The following is a 23,999-nucleotide window of genomic DNA, read 5'->3' as shown; positions in this document are numbered from 1 at the left end:
AGGGTAGATGGCCTGCTGCTGGTCACCGAATCACGTGAGGTAGGAGTCTCGAGAGATCATGGAATCTATTGGTGTAGGTCGCGTTGTCGCCTCCCTCCTGTTTCAGATTCCAGAATTCATCCTCGAGAGTTTGCAATTCGCTGTCAGAGCAGAACTTCTCCATCATGCGTTCTTTTAGTTTTGACCAGGTCATTCCCAAGGCAACAGCCTCTCCCTTTGCCCGTTTTTCTAGGTTCCACAATGTAAGAGCATGACCTAGGAGGCACCCTGTAGCATGACGGACCATCAGGTCCTCAGGACACTCGCTATGGATGAAAGTACTCTCCATTTCTTCAATCCATGTGAGGAGTGCGGTGGCACCATCGGTGCCTTTGAAGTAAGGCGGATTGCAGTTACGAAAGTGCTTGAACGAGCAACGAGGAGTTGTTGCTGGAGCTTGTGGCTGAAGAGAATGAAGTTGGGTTGCAATTGTTGGGATGACGTTTGCTACCTCCTTGGCGACCAGGGCAGCTAGCCTTCTGTTGTTGCGAGCAGCGTATGGGGGTCGTAATGCCATCTACGAGAAACACGCATATGGACTTGTGAGTTATTCGTAAATTGATTATGGAAATAAAGTTTTTTGACATTGTTGGGTAAAATAATTGTAAAACACTTGTTGGGCCATGGTTAGGAGTGTTGGGCACCTTTTGGGCTTTCCATGGTTACTAAATGTGAAACATGTAGCACTTGCGTGGGCCCCCACAAAACTAAGTTTTCACATTTCTTTCCCACTTCTAGGCCCATTAGGGAACTTAATAGTCCAATGAGTTGGCCATTTTGGAGTGTATCCTTTCGGATACGTTTGATAAGGTCGGGTATTTTGATGGCTCAAAAGTAATGTGAATGACGCGCTTTGGCCTATAGGTTTGGGAACTCTCGCCTTTGGTCCCCAGATAAGCAAACTGGTCCCTCGGTTGATTGGGATGTATACGAATGCTTACCTAGTCAGGACTTTCGGGCTACCGGCACCTCCCCCTTCCAGTTACTACGCGTCCATTACTATGATCCTACCCAACTAGAGTGGATGACTTTGAATTTCCTATGAGCTCTAAGGAATACATATATGTATATTCATTTTGTTAAACAACTTGAGTATGTGTGTGATTTTCAGAGAAAGTGGAGAATATTCACAAGTGTATGCACACATATAAGTGTCAGGAGTAATACGTATGCACATAAGGGAGCAATTAACACACAAAGGTATTCCTAGGATTTTCTAAGTGCGAATTGCATACAGTTGTGTGTGCATTTTATAAACTAGCATACGAGAGGACCCTAGAGGCTATAGACTAGGTCAAGGCAATTAACCTAATTCCCTATAGTCAAGGGCTCTGATACCAATCTGTCACACCCCGATCCTTGTCGGAATCGATCAAGGCGTGATATATTGTTCAAAGTCTCATGACAACTAGGTTATAATGTGATTAGATTCAATTAAGTACTAAGTATGCAAACAAGATCCACAACATACAAGTACAAATACAAATGCAAACCACATTTATTACATCAAATTTAAATTGTCTTGTGGATTTCTAAGGCACAACCTATTTTTCATCATTCTTCATTCTTCAAATCTGCATCATGGGTAAAAACAGGTCAACTACGAGAGTTGGTGAGTAATCAAATTTTAGTAGAGAAAATTGTGAAGTTGAAACATTTATAATTTTGAAATCTGTTTTCTTTTGAAGTCGCCAAACAATTGTATTTGAGATAACGGTTTATAAATCAAAAATTGATTAACAATTGATAACAACAACAATAAGTCCTCACCCTATATATATATATACATATGTATATATATATATATAAATATATATAGGATGGAGCATCTAATCATCATACACACTCAACCACGTGTGATCAATCACCTTAGCGTCCCAAGGCGGGGTGGTCAACCCAATAGCGCTATTATTGTCCATAACGTACCTCAAGAATACGGGCATAGTCATGGAGATTAGACTAAAAATGATAATGCACTACAAGTACATGTAGCGTAAACAAACAATAGTTATACAATTAATGACTCACGTATAAATGTTCCAACAATGTCTCAATTGTGATAAAACAATAAAATGAAGTTGGAAAATATTAGAACCACATGATACACCCCAAAAGTATTGAAAATTATAAAGTATGGGGTAGATTACTCACTTTAGTCCCAAAACGAAATGCGTGTGTCGTACGATAGACGATTCGGGTCAAAATGGCGTAGAACCTAATATAATTAATAGTTTTGGTTTAGGAACTGCTAAACGAGAATGGAGTATTAATAAATAATTAGACACATATTCTTATATTTGATGAATTAACAATAATTCATTTTGATTATAATATTAAGGTATTTATTTGTTAAATGAATATTAAATTGAATTACTTACTTTGCATAATTAATTTATATTTTCAATTTAGGCCAGATTTTAATAATTTCTTATTAAAATAATAACTTGCCCAATTATAATTATTTACAGATTTTAACAATTATTTATATGAAATAATCATTAAAATGCATTTTTACATGCTTAAATACTTAGGAAAATAGTTTTAACTAGTAAACAGTATTGAAAAATTATGAAATTATTAGGAAATCATTATTTCATACAATATGAATTACTGTAAAATTTGTATATTTTTCTGAACTGTTTTAGTATTTATTTAATATTTTAATGATTAAACAACACAAAATTCGGGAAAAATAGTAAATGATTCTCAAAAAATCTGTAAAATTAACCATAGTTTTATAACATGATGTAGAGCCCAGTGTATAAGTTTCAAATATTTGTGACTATGGGAAGTATTTTTTATATATTTCATTATTAATTAATCAATAAAATCATAAATAATAGTAAACAGTAATATAAATGCATGAAACTTCATATATCATGTTTAATCAGTATACAGGTCATCCCAGAATTTTCTCAGAATTTATTGAATGCAACAAGTATTTTATGTGAATTATTGCCCTACTTTATTGCAATAATTATGATAATTCAATAAAAATAAGTTATTTTCTGAAAATTTCCAGAACTTCTTATTTTATTGATGGTATTCTGAGAAAAATCAGGTTTATGCAAAAAATGAGTTTTAGATATTTTGGTGGATTTAATTTGTTTCTTGTATGAATTTGAAACTTTTAACAACATACCTTGATGAATGCTTCAAGAGGGATGAAGATTTGAGTATAATAGATTGTTCTTGGATGGAATATGAGTATTCTTGGAGGAAATTTCGAGATTGAGAGTGAGAGAAAGAATAGAGAAGATTTAAGTGGTGAAGAGAATAATGTGTTGGGAGAAAAAGGAAAGGAAAGTGGATGGGAGGTGTGAGTGGGAGACCATGGGAATAATCTTTTTGCTTTTGGTGGTCTTCATAATTTCCCACTAACACAAGCATCTTTTACATAATTAATATAAGAGTTTTATAAAATTTAAAGTAAAGTTTATAAAAAATAGAGTTTTATAAAATTTAATGTAAAGTTTATAAAAATGGAGTTTTATAAAAGATAGGTTATTATTTGATTATAACAATCTACTTTGATTTGAAGTTTAATTAGAGAATTCAAGTTTGATTCTTTTAATTTAATTAGAGCATTATACTTTGATTTGATTTTAATATGGTATCATAATTTACTTTGATTATAGTTATAACGTTGTACAATACTATGTTGCTATTAACGTCAAGTTATATTGTATTGTATGGGTTTTGATCCTATTAGCGTCAAGTAATCTTGAGTAGAGTTTATTAAATTTCCAATTGGGTTGGGTTGACCCGAATCCATTTTAGGCGGATGTCAAAATTTACATAGAAATATTCACTAAAGATTTTTCTTATTATATTCATAGATTCATATAACTTTCAATTTGTATCACTTACATTCTTTTGTAATCGGTAAAAGTCGGGTATAGTGAATCAAATGTATCTATTCTAATCTACTCTAATAAATGAAGGTTTTTTTTTGCCACATGTCACACTTTCATTCAATTTGTCAAATGTCATTTTATGGTTATTTTGAATTAATTTCTTTTCCATATTTCATTTTATGGGTTTTTCTATTTTAATAAATTTCACATAATACTTTAAAATAATAATTACAATAAATATAGTAATATCAATTTCATTAATAAACTTACCTTCTTATTTCAAAATTCTCAAATTAAAACTAATTAGTTTATTTTGTTTATTTATTTAAATTTAAAAGATAAAAAAATCAATTTTAATAATGTATTATTTATTTTTCTTATTTTTTTTATATATCTAAAGTTTTTAAATATTTAGACCTTTATATATATATTTTTAATTAATTCATGTAATACATGAGTCTTACATTTAATATCTATGGTTGAAATTTAACCTCCAATTATTCTCCATGTAGTCACTCTTTTTTTTTAGTATACCTAAAGTGACGATTTGGCTATTTTTTTCCCATGTTTACTTTACACATCATCAGTTACATGGCTGGGTCAAAACAAAACTATCGTCGTCACTAAACCAAACAAATGACATAATCAAGAACCTCTTGAACCTAAACAGATGGTATACTAGCAAGCATAACATATAAACATCAGTTTTTAGCATATAGTACTAAATAGTTATTAACTATATTCAAATAAACAATTTAATTGTTCAAATTAATATATAAATAACTTAATTGTTAACTAATAATACTTAACAATTATAAATTAGTAATACTTTATATTTGTTAACTAATATTACTTAATAACTATTTTAGTATTTTTTTACAACTAAATTCTTTATTTGTTAATTGTTAGCAATTAAATTAATTTAAATAATCCTAGGATGTAACCAATACAAAATTTGAAAGTTAAATGTCTTATAAACTTTTAAAATTACATATATATATATATATATATATATATATATATATATATATATATATATATATCCTTATAAAACCTATAAACTCACATAGATACTCAAATACTTAATTATATCTTTAAATTAGATTATAACTAAATTACTAAAATACCTATTTTGAATCCCTCCCATCGATCTCTTTATGCATGACATGATTATTTGTCACTTCACATTCTACATAATCGATTAACAAAACCCGGTAATTGCATATTACTACTAATCGATTAACAAAACCCGATGATTGCATATTACTAATCGTTTGGTAAACAATATATTTCATCTCTTATAATTGTTTTAAGAGACTTGCGATTATTCTATTCTAAACAATTTTGTTTGTTCTTCCGTTACAAGTAAAATCCTTGAAAAACTAATTTCAATGTAGGTGTTAATATTTTATAGAGTAAATTACTAAAATCGTCCCTATGGTTTGGTCAAAATTACATGTTTCGTCCCTAACATTTTTTTTGCACTCGGACCGTCCCTGTGGTATTCATTTGATTCGGTTTTGGTCCCTAGCAGACGTGAAAAGACGATATTACCCTTTATTATTTATTTTGTTCATTTGCTTATTATTGATTTATTATTAATCTTTTAAAGAAAATTGTTTAATAAACTCATCATTCACAGTTCTCTAACTACCACCGACACCTCCACTCAACCAACCCAAAACCAACCATTCACCACCACTATCATAACACCACCGCCACCCTTATGTATCTTCATCGGAACCACCATCTTCGTCATCAAAGATCAACACCATCTCCGCCATCAAAGATCAACACCACCGCCACCAGCACTAACTTTGTCCACCGCCACCTCCCCTTCTTACCATCTAAAAATTAAACAAAAATCCAGAACCTGAACCCCATACCAAAATCCAGAAATTAAAGTCCCCAATCGAATTCGATGAACCATAACAAAATCAAACCCCGTAAATTATACTTAGTGCCTAAATCGATGCAAGTGATGCTCAAACCCATAAATTAAACCCAAATATCTTGCCTAGAGATTAAACTCAGAAATCGTGGATGAATCGATTCTCAAATCATAAATCCTTGATGAAATCAAAACCCCAGAAACCATGGATGAAATCAAAATCAAACCATTCAAAACCAAACAAACCTGACGAGCTTCAAACAGAATGAACCTGAAACAAGAAATCGAATCCATAAATGGTGGCTTGGTCGTTACAAAAATCAAATCCAAAACCTGGCACTGATGAGCTTAAATCCTCAAACCTTGCTTCGATGAACCTGAACCCCCAAACCAAAATCCAGAAACTGACGTATCTAATCGATCCGGTGAACCAAATCAAAATCAAACCTGTGCAAATGGCGATGTTGTTGTGCTTTCTTGTTGTACATATTTTCGGCTACTTTGATAGTGGTGGTTGTTTCTAGTATGGCGATGTTGGCTGATCTAGGGGTTGTTTGATACAGAGAAAGAAAGAGGTGAGAGATTTAGTGGTAGTCAAGAGGAACGTTGGTTATGGTTTAGCGTCCTCGATCTCGTTCTAGTGATGGCTTCTCCTGTGCACACATCGGAGGAGGTGACCGGCGTAGAAGAGAGACGACAGAGTAAGCTGGCGTGAGAAAAGAGGAATAAGATGTCTAGGTCGTGGTCACCGACTCAAAATTAGGGTATATGTCTATAGTTATACGTTAGCTTAAAGGGGTTGTATTCTTATTTATTTTAAAAGAATAAAAGAAATAAATAAATATTAACGAATATAAAAAAATACAATTTTTTGAAAAAAAGGGTAATATAGTCATTTTAATCATGTTAGGGACCAAAACCGAAACAAATAAATACCACAGCGACGGTCCGAGTGCAAAAAAAATGTTAGGGACGAAACACGTAATTTTGATCAAACTACATGGACGATTTCAGTAATTTACTCTATTTTATAAGGATGTATGAAGTAAATATGTCAAGAATAACAATGTGTGAGAAGGATAATATTGTAATGTTCAAGTTAATTATTCTCTTAATAAAAAAATCAATATAAAGACGATATTTTTTTAATATATTAGATATGATTAAATTATATATATATATATATATATATATATATATATATATATATATATATATATATATATATACACACGTAATTATAAAAGTTTATAAAGATATACATGAAATTCTCAAAATAATAATAATAATAATAATAACAACAACAACAACGCCTAAATTACATGCAAAATCTACCTCCTCTAATAAACAAAACTCAATTATGTCACATGGCAGTTTTCTAAAACTCTACTTTGCCACATGACATATTCTGCTCAAGTTTTCGTCTATAATTCGTTCCGATAAAATGTAGACTTTAAAACCAGCAATATCTATGCCGTGATTTTTGTTCCAGCTAATTTACACCGTAAATGGAGGGATTTAAAATTGGAAGTTTGAATTACCAATATTCCACATCGCTACTATTTGTTTATTCCTCTGTCTCGGGGTATCTCTTGGCATCTTAGCTTTTTGATTCACCTGCTTCAAAAGGTATCACTAACATGTAGCCGTCATTTGCCCACGCCGACTTCAATAAACATCCACAGACCTCCAACATACTACAACTGAACAGTCATCACTACTGTCACCATTCTTTCAGCCCTTTCTCTCTCTAACGTTAAAACGTTGTCGTCACCTCCCTGTATTGCCTTCAATCACCTGTATCCCTCTCTTTTCTGTCTAACCCTAAAACTCCTTCAACCACCTGATTCCATCACTATGGCCACCACTTTTCATCTTGATTCCTATATCGCCGTCATGTTCTACTTTGATTTTAGGTTATGAGGATCTACAATTGGTGTTTAAAAGGTCAGTGTGCAAATTGTTTATTAGAACTAGAACCTGCAATCGATTCTTATTTTCTCATCTTTTAAGATTCTTGGTTTCCCTTTTAACTGATCCCAGTTTATTCAGGGCCAGATGACGTTTGTGTATATAAATCGGTTAGGAGGGTGGCTGCAAGTCGGGACATATACGACTACTTATAATTAGATTTAAAGTCTAGCCCTCGCAATCTAAAGCTGAAGGTGAAATCCTTGACCAAATCCTCTTTACATAATTGAAGAGGGGGAGTAACCACGGTTTAAGACCGCATTCCATATTTGTTTCCCTTGAATAGAAAGATCCCTTGTCCCTTAACGTTTGTTTGTATGTAGTTTCCAATGTTTTGTGTTCATGATGAATCTAATCTAATCTAATCTAATCTAATCTCAGGTATATTTTTCTTCTAAAATTTTGTGTATGTATGTTTCTGAAACAAAACAAGGATGACTGCTTCAATTTTTTGTAATTTAGCTTTCTGAATTTTCATAAGTACTAAAATTTATTGACGAAGTGTTCATATATTTACGGATGTGTCCAAGTGTACATGGTCATGGTTTTTCTGAAGCTACTCTTGAATAAGAGTCTACAAGTCGTCCTCCTAAAATAATCTGAAAGGTTTTTGTTTTTTCTGCTGATGATTTGCATATTTGTTACAACATTTTCTTAATAATACAGATTTTCATTGATCATTTTTGTTTTTTTCAACCAAATGATTTAGAAAAAATCAAAGCAATGACCTACACATATTAATGCTTTTCATTGATCATTTTTGGTTTATGTGTTTTAATTAGAATTTAGGTTAAATGAATATTAAACTAAAATCGTTCATAGTGTTGAGACTTAAATTAGTTTTGATGATTATATATATCATGTTCAAATCAGGTGAGAAAACAACTCATATGGCAATCGTGTGCTTATATGTGATGAAAGGACATATGGAAATAGGAAAACAAGGTTGGGGTCAAGGGATTTACGGACTCGTGTATTAGGGAATCTTATATAAGTCACACTCCACTAACTTTGTTATATGTTTATTTTACATCAGAGCACCAAGAATTACCTCTCATACAGGAGCATTATGGTATTTGTATTAGCATTATTACAGGGCATGTGAATTGTGATTTGTTTTAGGTATTATGTTTCAACTATTTTTCAAATGCAACTTTGGTGGTCGAGATACAAAGTACAAATCTTGAGAATGACAAATTGTAAAAGATGATGGTTCCATCTCCCCTATGCAAATATTCTCATTGAATGGAAAAACAGATGTTATGAGATCAGGAAATGTGTTAAATGAAGTACCATGCTCGTGTTTGTATTATGTAATATAATTAGTTTAAATTCTTTATGTTGACATTATGGGCAATGGTTCTTACTGTAGGTTACAGAAGAATGGAGTTGCAGAGCTCTCATATAGGAGAAATACTCCAGGTAAACTATTATTATTATTATTATTATTATTATTATTATTATTATTATTATTATAGCTTTAAAGCTTTGGAATTGTTGTTGAGAATGAAAATAATAAATGATAAATACGAATGAGGAAAAAAAGATAATGATTTGTTGTTAAAATATGACAAGTTTGATGATGCACACATGGTGCTCGATGAAATGCTAGAATAATTTTTTATTTTTTCTTCCTTTTTGTAAATATAATGAATTTGTTACTTTAGCATATTTTAATCACATTTTGTTTTCATGTTATGGATGTCAGTTGAGCTATACTAAGCAAAAAATGATAGGTAGTTGTTTGATTAGTCAGCAAACATGTACAAAATATGACAAAAACATTTTAATACAACTTGGACTTTTGGTTATTTGGTTTCAATGACCAAATTATAGGTTTGAGTCGCCAAAGAAAGGTTCCTTAGAGAGTGAATAAGGTATACCTACATTTCTTTCTCTTCTAAAAGATGAGTTCCATATGTACATTTCAATATCATCGGTAAGCTAGATCAAGTGAATCAGGTATAACTCTACTATACATACCGTACATTGTTCGTTATAATTATATAGGTTTTACATTTTTTTATTAAGTCATTTGTAATGTTTTGTTTTGGTGTTAATTTCTTAGGTTATTAGTATTGATCTTTTGTTACAATCGTCACTGGCTAACAACAATTGTTGAGCTTGTAGAAGACAAACATTGGAGTGTCCAATTGGCTATATAAGAGAATACATCCCTCTTTTGGCTAGTCAATTACGTGTAGGCTTTTTTGATGATAAGCTTAGTGCTTCCTGTATGAAATGGTTCTAGGACAAGGTTAGTTTTGTAATTTCTTACTTTCACACAACACCTGTTTATTATTTTTGTTATAACAGGTTTATTCCATTTGAGACGTTGTTGCTTAAAACTTAATATCAAAGACGATGTAGCTTAGATCTTGCGAGAACCAGTTTTCACACAGTCAATTATATGTTGATTTATTAAGACTATAGAGTAGAGAATGATTAAAGCTATTGATTTTAGATAAAATTTTCAATGTTGTATACAAAGAAGTGCTTCAAAATCAATGTTAAAATATTATGTTTATTAAGCTTATCACATTAATTCATGATTACTTACAATCGATAATACCTTGCATTTTTTTGTTAACATTTAATATTTTTTTTATCTATATAATAATTTTAATCATAAAACCGTGGTTTCCACGGGTTATAACCTAGTAGTTAATAAATGTCAACGTATACCTGTTGCAGTGTTGCTTACAAGAATGTTAAATGATTCTATGAGTAAAAAAAAACTTTAATAATTACATGAGTACATAAAATTAGTTTTATGGCCGAATTTCAACATAAACCATTTTCTGCGTCTTACAACATTTTCCAATATGAAGAATTTTAAATTGAAAGTTGTTCCTTAAAATCAATGACTATAATTTTAATTATGACTCTGCATTTTTATTATTTCTTTTTCGTGAATAGAACTTTGGATTTTGATCGATATGCAAATATTTTGATGAAACATGTATTGTACAAATGTTACATTTTTAAAAAATGGTTAATGTCGTTACTTAAATAAGTAACGAACTATTTGTTTTTTCACAAAGTATTTAAAATAAGTACTATTAAAAGGTATGCAACTGAAACTTTATGTTCATAAATTCCATTATATAATAGGTTTTAATGGCATTTTATGAACAAAAACAAATAGTTCGTTTCCCAGTATGGTATTTTTTTTAACGACAATAGTTTTTTGTAAAACAAAAACAAATAGTGGAAAATAAGTAATATTTTTCTTGTACAAAGAAACTGACCTCTATTGTATACGAAATAAGTCTGACTACTAATGAGAGATCTAAATTTTGCTTAACAGATACAAATGTAGAAAAATATTTTAGACCAGAACCAACGATAAAAACAATTAAATTTATTCAAAAAAAAAAAAGCTATATTTGATGTGATTACCTTGTTTGTGGTTTAGCCAAATAAGATGTAACATTATGTTACATAAATCTAAAGATTATGTTGCGACTCTATGACATTAAAATGAATGTAGCAAAGACAAATAAAGTCACATATCACTTTATATGTAAAATAAAAATTAAAAAAATTCCTTGGAGCTTTATTATGAAGAGAACAATGTAATTAGTAAAAAAAAAAAAAAAAAAAAAAAAAAAAAAAACTAAACACCAATTCATAGAAATTGGTTGTGATATTTTGCATGAGATTACTGAAAGAAGAAATCCATAGAAATGCAAGTATACTAGTCAACTTGAAGAACTACTTTACCAGGAATTATCCTTGTATCTTTAGCTTGATGTGCCTCTTGCACTTGTGTAATTGGGAATGTCTTCTGCACAGGAACTTTCAGTCTCCCAGCCTCAGTCAGCCTCCGAATCTCATCCAGACCTTCGGCATCTGTCCTCATATAAGTCCACCAATATTCTGCAAAAACACTCACTCCATAAGTCATACTGATTACAAGCTCTTAACTCAAACAGTCACGCCTTAACTCCCCTTGAATTGCCAAAATGAAAACATTTTCTTTTCTTTTTTTTCTTCGTTATGTTGTTGCCCGGACAAATGGATAAATAATGCCCTAAACCCTCTGTCTAAAACAAATGATATGTACTTTCTTTTGGGGCTGAATGAACAGTTGTTTGTTTGATTATTATAAATTTCAAAATGCGTAAAAAATATAATAATGATATAGATTCTTAAATATTTTATAAATTTACGAAATACTTAAATAAGAAATAAAGATATACATTCTCAAATACTTTATGTAAAAATTAAAAACAAACTTACTTCAAGTTTCGGAAATCACTGTGATACTGTACATACTACTGACCATGCAAAGACAATTATGACAATTTAGTAATTTCTAAGGTCAAGGCCATACACACAAATTTGCTATTTCTAAATGAAATTATAAATTTACAATATACTGATATAAATTTATGAAAAGTTATATATATACTTGATAGGGAGGCCCTCATTTCCATGTCTGTCTATCATAAATCATACTTTTTGCATCAAGTCAAATAGAAACATGTTACACTTCATAATATTTTTAACGGTAGGAAATAAGTACAAGTACAGTAGCTGTAATAAAGGAGAGATTGAGGGGTATTTTGGTCATTCTCTTAGTTAGGTCAGTCTAATTGCGTATTGATGTTAGAGAGTGGGTATCTTGGAGCGTAATCAGTGAGAGATGATCTCTGGAGTGTTCTAGCTGCTCGAAAGCTAGGGTTTTGTTTTTTAATCTTTCAGTTCCATTCCAAGTTCTTCATATATGTACAACCATTTAATAGCAAGGTACAATCATTCACAGCAGCAGTTCTATGCTTGTAGTTTATCAGATTGATTTTAGAAAAGTGATCTCAGTCATACTTGTTTGAATGAGTTTTACCTATTCCATGAGATAACCGATATTGAATCTGTTTCTTCATCAAAATGGATGTAGCAGTAGGAAGGCCAATAACCAGACCATATCTATCACTCAATGATGCAGACTCCCCCTAAACCAAAAATCAACACATATCAACATAAAAACTAACTTTAAAAATCCATTAATCACAACATGGTTTTGTTTTATCACCTGCAGTGTCATGTAATGTCCCCCTCTTTTTAAAAGATTGATCCCTAACTGTTCCGTTTGTTGTATACCAATCGTGTCTAAAACAGCATTGTACTTTCCTTTCAATCTTACTTCCAGATCCTGTACATCATAGAAAAGTAAACACTGAGAACACAGCTTAAAAGTAAAAGACGCCTTTGCCCCTGACAAACATTCAAAATCACATCACCTCAGAGGTATAGTCGAGTGCCTGTTCAGCACCAGCTGCCAAGAGGCGATCTATGCTTTCACTTTCACATGTAGCTGAAACCACACAGCCTGCTGCAACAGCTAGCTGAACTGCAGAGTAACCTACAGCTCCTCCTCCACCCACCACTAATACCCTCTGTCTGTAGACATTAAGTGAAAAAATATGAGTTCTTTTTTTATATAAACTTTTTATAGCCAAAGTGCAACAAATTACAAACATACCCTTTACTTATCCTGGCAGTAGATTTAAGAGCACGCCATGCTGTTAGGGCAGCGAAAGGAATTGCACTTGCATCCTGGGGGATCATGAATGCAGCATATAGATTTGATGTAGTTAGGATAGATATGAAGAAAATGAACAAGAAAAAGAGAGGTTAATGATGTTAAAGAAAATATAATACATACCACGTGTGAGATTGTTGATGGTTTTGGGGTAAGTTGATCTTCTGCAAGAATGGCATAATCAGTGTAAGTACCTCTCATAGCCGTTGGATGAAGTGCCCCAAAAACTTCTTGCCCAACATTAAGAGTCTGAACAGATTGTCCAATTGCTGCAATTTCACCACTAACATCACGACCCAAAATCAGGGGAAGGAGGGACTCAAATAGAGAACGACCATAGCCTGCTCGCATCTGAAAGAGGAGATGGAACACATATAATTGAACAAATGTCAATGAGAAAATTCCAAATCAAACCAGAAAGATACAAATAAGTTCAAACAGATGCAGCAGTATACAAACGCATTCACTCCATAGAACCTGAATTCAACTATATTGCAGGAATAATTTAGACAGAAGGGGGAAATGAAACTAAAATTGCATCCACAAAGTCATCTAAGCCTTCCAGAAATGTTTGTTTACGCAGATTCTGTGAAGTGACTCAAATCCATGGATGAAAGGATCAATTTAAGCACTTCTAAGTTGCATGCACTTACTAAATTAGTTAGCCTCTGATTTATCCAAAATCAAGAGCAATATACCTAAAGTTCACATGATGAGCAGTTTGCTGTTAAGGTGTTCTAAACTTCCACATTAAGAAACCAATCGAAAGTGATAACAATCCATACATATGCGCCTAACCTTCAACGAATTTCGATGACACAAACAGTGTTGAAATTAAACACAATCTAGAGCCACTGAATTCTATTTCCGATAAACAAACAATGAAACAGAACTGAAATTAAAAGAATGCATCAGAACTCACCCTAGTGTCGAGAGGATTAACCGAAACGGCGCGAACTCGAACGAGTACCTCATTCGGTTTGAGATCAGGAACACGGACATCATCTCGTACTTCAAGAACATCAGGACCACCGAACCGCGGCAAAAGCACCGCTCTACAGGTTGTGGCAATACTCCTAATACCAAAACCTAACCTATTTGAAGAATAACGCAATCCTTCAATAGAACCAGCCTTCGTTGAAATTGTGTGTTGATTAAATCGCAATACCGACCGCATCGTGTAATTTTTCCAGTGAATGATCGGGAATTTGGAAGTTTCCAGAAGAAAGCAACGAAGAAGATGAAATTTTAGTATGTGAGAGTGGAGGAGCGAGGTGGTGGCTGGCGGTGGACGTGTCTCCGTTTGTATCCGCAGAGAATGTCAATGTCCATTGCAAGTTTGCAACTGCATCAAAATCACTTCATTTCTATTTTTTATATTTCAAATTTATATAATTCGTTCAAAAACAAACTTTTACAATTCACGAGTTCAATCCAACGGTTCCGAGCTACACTTGAACTCAACTCGAAAAATTAACGAGCCTTCGTAATATAAACTGAAGCTCAACTCAAACAAAAACGGAGTTTGATCCAAGAATCCTAAAAGTTCGAAAATGTTCATTATGAATTTATCAGTTTTAGCAAAATTGATTTAAACTCAATTCAAGACCTTCATGTTCTAACAAGCTAGAGCCATGTTATCTAGTAAAAATTCGACTCATTTGAAAACCTAATTGAGATAGCAAATGTAAGTTGAACTCGTATAAGATTAAACTTGATTTAATATATATTTTGAGCTTGTGTTTTATACTTGGATTCGATATAAATTTGATATATTTGTAGTCTAAATTAAGTACTAAAGTTGTGTTCCATAAATGCTTAGATCATCTACATGTGCAACGCAAATCTTTCAAACGAACAATGTTAGTTTTTGTAATTATCACTCACTTAGTACAATAACAACAATCTTTCAAAATGGACTATTGCCACATTAACAATTTAAGTTATAATTATTAAAATATATATTATATATACACATTCCGTTACATATGTAAATTGAATGTATATTAAATTATATATATTTCCATTTATTGTTTGTGGTCCCACCATTAAGGCTTCAAAAGTCTTTCAACTGATGCAAAAAAATCAATGACGTCCATTGCAAATTGAGTCTATGTGGCATTTGAAAGACAATTGAAAACACCGATGTGGGTGCTCGTAGAGTTTAGACACATACACGTAACAATTTATTTTAAAGAGATATGTTTATGCTATTATGTTTCCTTTTTTTGGATCTCCATATTATTTTTCTAATGAAATAATGTTTGATAGACTTCGGTTTTTATCAACGAAACCGAATAATCAAAATTGTGATTAAACCAAATCATAACAAAACATTTGGGTTAGTTATTAGAAGCTCTATACATGTTTAGAGTTTAGACACCAAGCAAAGTGACAATTTTCTTTAAAGAGTTAGGGAATGATTGTTTTAAAAAGTTAGTAAATATTTAATAGTTGTTTATTGAGTCATGTAGAATTGAGTCAAAACATAATTGAGTCAGATTCAGCCTTTTATCAGACCCGATAATAAAAGGCATACCAGAGACTACATAATCAAATAAGAGACTTTTAATTGTGATATCAAATAATATAAATTTGACCGAGTCAGCCTCTTACCTAATATAGTAAAAAACATATCATACATCCCCTTATATATGTTAATCTTTTTTTTTTGTTAGTCAACAAAATTGCATAATGAAATTGTAACTAAACCAAATGAACACATAACATTTGGGTTAGTTATGATGCACTATTATTTTAGAAACTAGCTTTTGGTTTGCTTTAGTTTCGAATCCCAACCAAGTTTGAAACGACTAGTTTTTTTTCCAACCGAAACCAGATGAAAAAAAAAAAAGTTAAGTTGATCGAGAACTGAACAAGTTTTAAACCATAATGGCTTTGGTACTTGTTCATTTGCTTACATTATTTTGAGAGTTTTAATCTCTCCTTTACAATTTGATTCTTCTTTGACTATTTGATTAACACTAACGTCATGACGTCATGTATCTAACACCAAAAATAGAAACATAATATCTTTTAACAATTGAATCGAGTAGTCAAGCTTTTATGCTTTATGCTTGATTTTCTATTATAAGCCAACATCATTTTTCTTGAAAAAAACACTATATATGATAAATATCGCCTAAACTTTCTAGTCATATAAATATGTTATTCTTTGAACAACCCCCTCTCTAGTTTCCACTCTCCTGAAACATCATGTGAGAGATAAATCAGATACACAACAAACATGGTCATAAAACCCAGTGTCTACAAGGTCAATCTACAGTAAACTTAAAATTCACACACTATGACTATGATTGCTGAGACTCAAATCTTGAGAGCCAAATTTTCTACTTAAGAAGGAAAGTAAACAAAAAGTAATCACCCATAAATGGATTATGGAACAAGCCAGCAAAAGAAAAACATAAAGTCCTTGAGCCTAACTTATGACATCTATAGAATATAAGTCTATCCATCTAACATCTAAATTATACTTCTTCCATGTCACCTGTCACCTTTCCATCATTAGTGTCTTTTGGCTTTGTCTGCTCAATTTCATCTTCCATCTCCATTGCCTCCTCAACCACGTTTGAATCATTAATACAAACAGGCACCACAGGTTCAGTCTCCATGGGTACACTTGTGGGTTGTACTTGAGGCAATTCTGTTGGTACCTCATCTTCAGTCTCCATTGCCTCAACTGCAGTTGCAGGTTGTACTTCATGCAACCCTGCTGGTACCTCAGCTTCAGTCTCCATTGCCTTGACTGCAGTAGCAGGTTGTACTTCATGCGATTCTGCTGGTACCTCATCTTTAGTCTCCATTGCAGGTTGTACTTGAGGCAATTCTGATGCTTCCTCGGCTTTAGTCTCCATTGCCTCAAGTGCACTTGCAGTTGTGGGTTGTACTTGAGGCAATTCTAATGGTACCTCGGCTTTGGTCTCTAATGCCTCAATTGCACTTGAAGGTTGTACTTGAGGCAACTCTGGTGCTTCCTCAGCTTTAGTCTCTATTCCCTCAAGTGCACTTGCAGTTGTGGGTTGTACTTCATGCAATTCTGCTGGTACCTCAGCTTTAATCTCTACTGCCTCGAGTGTACTTGCAGGTAGTACTTGAGGCAATTCTGCTTGTACCTCCTCAGCTTTAGCCTCGATTACACTTGCAGGTTGTACTTGAGGCAACTCTACTTGTACCTCCTCAGGTTTAGTCTCGATTGCACTTGCAATTTGTACTTGAGGCAACTCCACTTGTACCTCAGCTTTCATCTCTACAGCCTCGGGTGCACTTTCAGGTTGTAATTGAGGCAGCTCTTCTGGAACCTCAACTTTCATCTCTACTGCCTCGATTGCGCTTGCAGGTTGTACTTGAGGCAATTCTTCTGGTACCTCAGCAACTTTAGTCTCTACTGCCTCAAGTGCACTTGCAGGTTGTACTTGAGGCAACTCTGCTTGTACCTCAATCGCACTTGCAGGTTGTACTTGAGGCAATTCTGCTTGTACTTCAACTGAAGAGCTACAAACCATTGGTTCTTCCTGTGGCCGGGCTACCTCTGATCCCCCTTCATGTGGTGGCTCACTAGCGGCCAACGGTGGTGATGTTTCGGCAGATGGTGGCACAAGAGCTCCTGCAAGTTGAGTTTCATTACCAGAAGGATCATCAGGTATGACAGGTTGTACTTTGTGCAACTCGAGTTGTACTTCATCCATTGTTTCCACTTTTTGTGGCTCTAGTGATGGTTGCTCTGATGGAGCAGGGGTGGGTAACACGGATTCTACTTTATGCTGATCTTGTGTCACTTCAGGTTGTAGATTTTGCTGATCTTGTGGTACATCACCTGGCAGAGCCACCAGAACAGTGGGTGTTTCCGGCGTTGACTCTACTTTCTGGCGCTTTGATGGTGCTTCCACCACCACTGGTGGTTCAACTTTAAGCTGCTTTGGTTGTACTTCAGCTGGAGGGTAGACTCTCAATGTGCTGACTGAATGAATATTATTGGTGCCATTTTTAACAGAAAGGGACTCGTTTACAGCATGAAGTTGCTGCAGCCTGTAATCGGTTTCCGGCCTTCTGCAAATCTTCCTAAGAGCCACAATTTCCTGAAATATTAAAATAAAAGATATCATTAACATTATCATACAAATAATATTTAATTATATATCACGACATACCTCAGACTGATCATGATCATATCGTACTAGAAACCGACACCGACAACCTCGTACATCGTGCCGCCTTCTTTGTGCGTCTAGGACATGGGCATCAAAGTAAAGAGCCTGTTCCTTCCCTTCCTGTAAAATTTTAAAGTACAATGAAAACAATGTCTTCATAAGTAATAAATAAATAAAAACTGAAAGTGCTACTTAATTCTATAAATAATAAACAAATGTGCTATTTCTTGCATTTAGCCATTCATATATAGAAAGACTCGAACCTGAAAACAAAGTATGAGATCAGCAGGGAGAACTGCTACACATTCAGATGCTTCACATGGAAGAGATCTTTGTCTCACATTCTTGCGCACATGCACCCATTCATCTTCTTCAGCTCCAAAACCAGCAAATCTCACCAAAACTTCCTGAAATCAAATTATAAAATCATGTTATCCACTATGGAAAAGAAACGGATCAAGCATTGACTGGGTTGTAAAATTACCGGATCGCCCGTTTCAAGAGACCTATGTGATAAAAAGGTTGACACGTCATACCTATGAACAAGATTACAAAGAATTAATGTCATTTTTAAGTGTCAATCCATTCAATGTTACTTATATTCATACTGCTAGATACTAACCATGCACCATCTCTAGCAGATTTAGCTTCATATTCCATTTGGGAATTATCTGCTATCCTTCCTGCATTTTGAACTGCTCATAAAAACAAGTCAAATAATGCATATTTGATGGAGTTTCATATGCATTGCAAGTTACAACATAAGTTCTACCTGAAAACGCAATTTGATTCTGAGGTGCTTGTGGGAAAGTTCTAACTGCAGCTGAAATTAATCAACAACACAAAATGACTTACACAACAAATGACATTAACATTTTAAATTAAATCAAGATCTGTTATACCTGAAGGAACAGTTGGATGTTGTTGTACTTGAGGCAAAGATCTAACAGATACTGCATAAAAGGGTAAAAGTAAAACACTTATTTATGCAACAAATTCACAATTTTTAACAATGTATGCATTATTTAACCAAATTGGTTGCATACACTGGTAACAAGTTAGCTCACCTGAAGAAGCAGTGTGTGATTGAGTAGCTTGAGGTACACCTTTAACCATGGTTGAATCATCTCGGGTCATTTGTGTTATATTTAACTTCCCTGGTGATTTTCCCGCTTTAGCCCTGATAGCATATCTTCTATTTTGGAACCAATTCCATACCTAATAATGTAGAATATATGCATCAAGATGTTATATAATTCATGGTTCAACTATCAAGCAAGTATGCAGTAGTAAATAGTAATCAACTCACTTGTTTCATTTGAACTTCAATCTTTCCTTTGCGTTCTTCAGAATTGCTATACATAGAGATTTCATGTCAGAATCTGACATCTGATAATGATAGAGTGAAATGTTGCTGAATAATTTAAGGATTTTTAAAATTTTAAAAGTAGGTTGTTGTTTACCTGAACTTTTCGGCTAAGGTAACAAGAACTTCACGTGCAGGCATTGCAGTTTTGTGTGCTTGCAAGATGGTTTCCATCTCCGCAATCTTTGAAAAAGAAAAATGTTCAGGTTATCTAAAAGGTTACTCTAACACCCCCTACAGTTTATGTTACAAACCAAAATGGTCCATGCTGTTTACATAATGACACTGAGAGCCCCTAAAGCAACCTCAAGTGCCCAATTTGGGCACCAATATCTTTAGATGAGCTGCAAATTGTTTCTTTCTTTATTACTTCTAAAGCATAGATCAATATTTCTTTTACATTTTTTTCTGAATTATCTATAAGAAAAGAAATGACCCCTTCTGATGGTGGACCATCAAGTCATACTCCCCAACCGTTCAAAAAGGTAAAAGCAAGAAATAGCAATGTACTTTCATTGATTTGTTTATTACAGCATCTTACTTTCATTTCTTCATATTATATCTTTTTACTTTGAAATATATACCCAATTGTAGCAATGTTGGGTAGATTTTCCAAAGTACATGCCTTAATAAGAATTAGAATACAGTGTTGTAGTAGAAAAAAAAAATGAAGTAGGATGCCAAAACACACAAATATCTGAAAGTACATTGCTATTTCTTACATCTAACCCATTGAAATTTCAACATGGCCCAATTACGATAGTAAGAATAAAATAAAAGAATCATTATTTATCTTAGTTACTGAAATTCAAGGCAAACAAGCCAATTGAATTCTATGATCGAATTTTACCAAATTACTCTAATTGACCCTATTGGGTCATAGGAAAGCAAATTTGTAAGAGATGGGAGCATCATTAAGTCCAATAACAATCTAGCATGGCAATTTTGCATTTTTTTTTATCGTTATAAGTAACTTTATTTTTATGAGGTTTCTTTAATTCACTTAAATAAATGATTAGGATATTCAATGTCTACAAGTTATATGAATCATGGGATGGATTTAGATTAAAGATTAGTCTTTAATACATTAATAATTTGATTAGTCTAACATTGTATCTTTAACTCATTAGTCCTTTTGGGTGTCTTTTGAACCCCATAAATAGGTTGTATTATATTTATTTTGGAGGATCCAAGTGAAACATACAGATTTGCTTTGAGTTTTACTCATTTTGTGAACTGTGATTCTTTTTGTGAGTATTCATATTTCAAGAACATATCAAGAATGTAACCCTTTGCTACGCAAAGGTTCCAAATTTTCATGAGCATGTTTGTATATGCGAGTGATAATCTATTATCCACTACTATCCTTAAAAATGTAAGTTTTGATCAAGTCCACTAACAAAAATACACTACAAATCTTGGACCTGAGGGTGGTCAAACACATAATCTTTTCAAATGAATCAATTATCATATCCAAACTGTACCCATCAAACAAACGTTATATTTTCCGTCTTTAGGACGAATAAATAGTACCAATAACGATTCAAATATCAGATACCCAACCACTACAATTGCCTAATCAAATAATCAGGCATTAGACGCAAGCTCAAGAATGATTATAAGTGGTTCAAAACCGACGATATTCGTCAATTCGAAACATTCACGTTTAGGGATTTCAAAATAACTAACAAAAGACCAAGAAAGTCAATTGGGAAAACATAATAAGTGGGTATTAACGAGAAAAAATAATAGTGACCTCGGCCTGGTTAAAGCGGAAGGAAGGGCCTCCATTACTGGGTGGTCTACCCATTTGCTTCGATTACGCTCGTCGATTTCCTTTCCCTTACGCAAAAACCCGTCAAGAACAATCGCTGGATTCTACACAAGCCTGCAAAAATTTGTTTTTAAGTTATAACAAAGAGCTCGAGCCTCGAGTCTAGTGTGTAATGCATGAAGGGAAACGAGCGGAATTTGCAACAGAGGAGATTTGGGATTTTTTTTATCGATCAAGAAAGTAGGGGGGTTATGAATTATGACTGGAGCCATTTTCTCGGTTCGGGTTATACTTGTCGTTCCGAATGATTTTGTAGCTTTCGCCCTTCTTCTTTTAGTGTATTCCAAAAACAGTCCCTACACTTTTGTTTGATAATCAATTTACCTTTTTCGTTTCTCAATCAATAAAAGATTATTTTTGCAAGTTGTTAAAATTGTATACAACAACAATTGGCGAGATTATAGATTATGGTTACATCCCTTCACCAAAATACAGATTTTGGGTTTCAAATATCAAATATAATAACTTAAATAATGCAATGATCATTTATGAGAAATATTTTCCAAAAATTTTTATTTCGACCCTATAGCTTGGGATATCACTAAATATGATTTTGGATAATCCAAGAAAATCGATTTGGAATTACATGCATATCCCAAATGCTAAAACATAGAATTACCTTGCTTTGATTGTGTCAGTCAGAGACAATATACAAGAGAAGAAAAAAACAGTTTTTCAGATGTTCTCTCTTTTGCAACGATAATATTCCCCTTATATACGAGGACGACAGTTGAAAGGAAATGACACCCTTTTTGTAATGGACACAAACATTGGGTTTGGGGCTAGAAAATTCAGCTATTCTCATTTTTCCTATATGGATTATAAGGGCTTTGCCACTTGACCCCACTAAGGGAGCTTACCCTAGACCCAACCATAGGCAATGCCCCTTCGAACCCTACCGAGTCCTCTCAAATTATATGAGTGTGCACTCCACGCCTCATGTTTCATAATATAACCAAAAGGTACTCGAAGACATTGATCACCAACAAAGACCATGGCATGTAACTAGTTTACCAGTTGTTTAGTTTTTTTCATTAAGTTAAAATGATTGAACGAATGATGATAGGGAAATCTCCAGAAAAGTCCTAAAATTTTAGGTCAATTTATGAAAAAGTCTCAAACTAAATTTTGTTTACAGAAAAGTACAGAATACCGGTTAAAACTTCTAAAAAACCCTTTTCGGCCGGTTTCGCTGATTTATCTGGTATTCTGTCCTTTTTCGTTAGTTTGGTCAAAATTTTGGGACTTTTCCAAAAATTACTTGATAACCAAAATATTGGGACTTTTCTGAGTATTACCATTGAATTTAATGTATATTATTATTAACAAATCATTTATAAAAATAAAAAATATTTTTATTATAAAAAAAGGAAATACATTTGTTGTTAATTTCTAGGAATAAATTGGTGGTCTAAGTACTCATCTATTGTTTGCTGACCACTCAAACTCTCTACGTTCCTCCTATGCATTATTGTGGATATGATGGTGAGATGTACTCAGTTATTGTTCCTTTAATGTTGGTGTTCATCTTATGTTGTTTAACCTAACTACCACTCAACATCCATATCTCACATGTTAACAACCATCACCTAACACACATCTATCAAATGTGAAAAATGATCAATGGATGATAGTTTATATGGAAACAAGTGAAGGGTGATTATTTATTTAAATTGTCATTCAAAGTTTACTTTTCACTCTCGATAGATGTGTGTGATTTGATGGTTGTTATCGGGTAATGTATGGATGTTAGGTGGTAATTAGGTTAAAGAACATAATAAAATATCTATATGTTCAAGAATCATTGTGTAATGAAATTTTCTAATAACATGTGATCATATAGCGTCATGCCTAATAGCAAGTAGACATTTATTGAGTGTGTATTAATAAATATTATCAAATCTTATATTGGTCACGCCTAACAAGTTACTTCTTATTATGACACCCACAACGATACATAGGAGGAACATAGGGACTTTGAAGTTGTCAACAAAAAATAGAGAAGTACATAGTCGACCATTCTATTCCTAGAAATTAGCAAAAAATGTATTTTCTTTGTTTATAATAAAAAAATTATATGTTTATAAATGATTTATTAATAACAATATCCATTAATTCCATAGTAATTTTCAGAAAAGTCCCAATATTTTGGTTATCGGGTAATTTTCAGAAAAATCCTAATATTTTGAGCAAACTAACGAAAAAGGACAGAATACCGGCTAAATCTTTGAAATCGGGCAAAAAGGGTTTTTGCGAAGTTTTAGTCAGTATTCTATGCTTTTCTGTAAACAAAAATTAGTTTGGGACTTTTTCATAAATTCGACT

At 33.0% G+C, this 23,999-nt stretch overlaps 2 protein-coding genes across 2 annotated transcripts; both read right to left on the bottom strand.

Annotated features, from left to right (window-relative positions):
* Positions 1-11,255: 11,255 nt before the first annotated feature.
* LOC145117330 (GroES-like zinc-binding alcohol dehydrogenase family protein) lies at positions 11,256-14,704 on the bottom strand. The gene is made up of 7 exons (XM_079053631.1): positions 14,229-14,704; positions 13,430-13,657; positions 13,247-13,320; positions 13,005-13,164; positions 12,797-12,916; positions 12,608-12,716; positions 11,256-11,640 (listed from the first exon to the last, which is right to left on the bottom strand). The coding sequence occupies exons 1-7, from the start codon at positions 14,481-14,483 to the stop codon at positions 11,459-11,461; spliced, it is 1,128 nt and encodes a 375-aa protein (XP_078909757.1). The 5' UTR covers positions 14,484-14,704; the 3' UTR covers positions 11,256-11,458.
* Positions 14,705-16,525: 1,821 nt separating this feature from the next.
* LOC145116333 (uncharacterized) lies at positions 16,526-21,869 on the bottom strand. The gene is made up of 11 exons (XM_079052677.1): positions 21,597-21,869; positions 19,938-20,023; positions 19,784-19,829; positions 19,542-19,692; positions 19,377-19,427; positions 19,247-19,297; positions 19,097-19,169; positions 18,959-19,010; positions 18,738-18,881; positions 18,475-18,594; positions 16,526-18,402 (listed from the first exon to the last, which is right to left on the bottom strand). The coding sequence occupies exons 1-11, from the start codon at positions 21,648-21,650 to the stop codon at positions 16,795-16,797; spliced, it is 2,436 nt and encodes an 811-aa protein (XP_078908803.1). The 5' UTR covers positions 21,651-21,869; the 3' UTR covers positions 16,526-16,794.
* Positions 21,870-23,999: the final 2,130 nt, after the last annotated feature.

This window comes from Lactuca virosa, chromosome 5, assembly GCF_052849685.1.
Source record: "Lactuca virosa cultivar CGN04683 chromosome 5, Lactuca_virosa_CGN04683_v6, whole genome shotgun sequence".
In the NCBI taxonomy this organism is placed as follows: Eukaryota; Viridiplantae; Streptophyta; class Magnoliopsida; order Asterales; family Asteraceae; genus Lactuca; species Lactuca virosa.
Note: the sequence above shows the minus strand (reverse complement) of the source record. Positions and strands in the feature narration are given on the sequence as shown.

Bases quoted from the DNA above. Each gene is read 5' to 3' on its own strand.
- LOC145117330 (XM_079053631.1), bottom strand. From the start codon at position 14,483: ATGCGGTCGGTATTGCGATTTAATCAACACACAATTTCAACGAAGGCT. The intron at 13,321-13,429 runs GTATGTATTATA...ATGATCCCCCAG, and splicing joins CATCAACAATCTCACACGTG to GATGCAAGTGCAATTCCTTT. The intron at 11,641-12,607 runs GTAAAACTCATT...GTGTTTTTGCAG, and splicing joins TCGGTTATCTCATGGAATAG to AATATTGGTGGACTTATATG.
- LOC145116333 (XM_079052677.1), bottom strand. From the start codon at position 21,650: ATGGGTAGACCACCCAGTAATGGAGGCCCTTCCTTCCGCTTTAACCAG. The intron at 19,298-19,376 runs GTATAACAGATC...GATTAATTTCAG, and splicing joins ACATCCAACTGTTCCTTCAG to CTGCAGTTAGAACTTTCCCA. The intron at 18,882-18,958 runs GTAATTTTACAA...ATTTGATTTCAG, and splicing joins CTCTTGAAACGGGCGATCCG to GAAGTTTTGGTGAGATTTGC.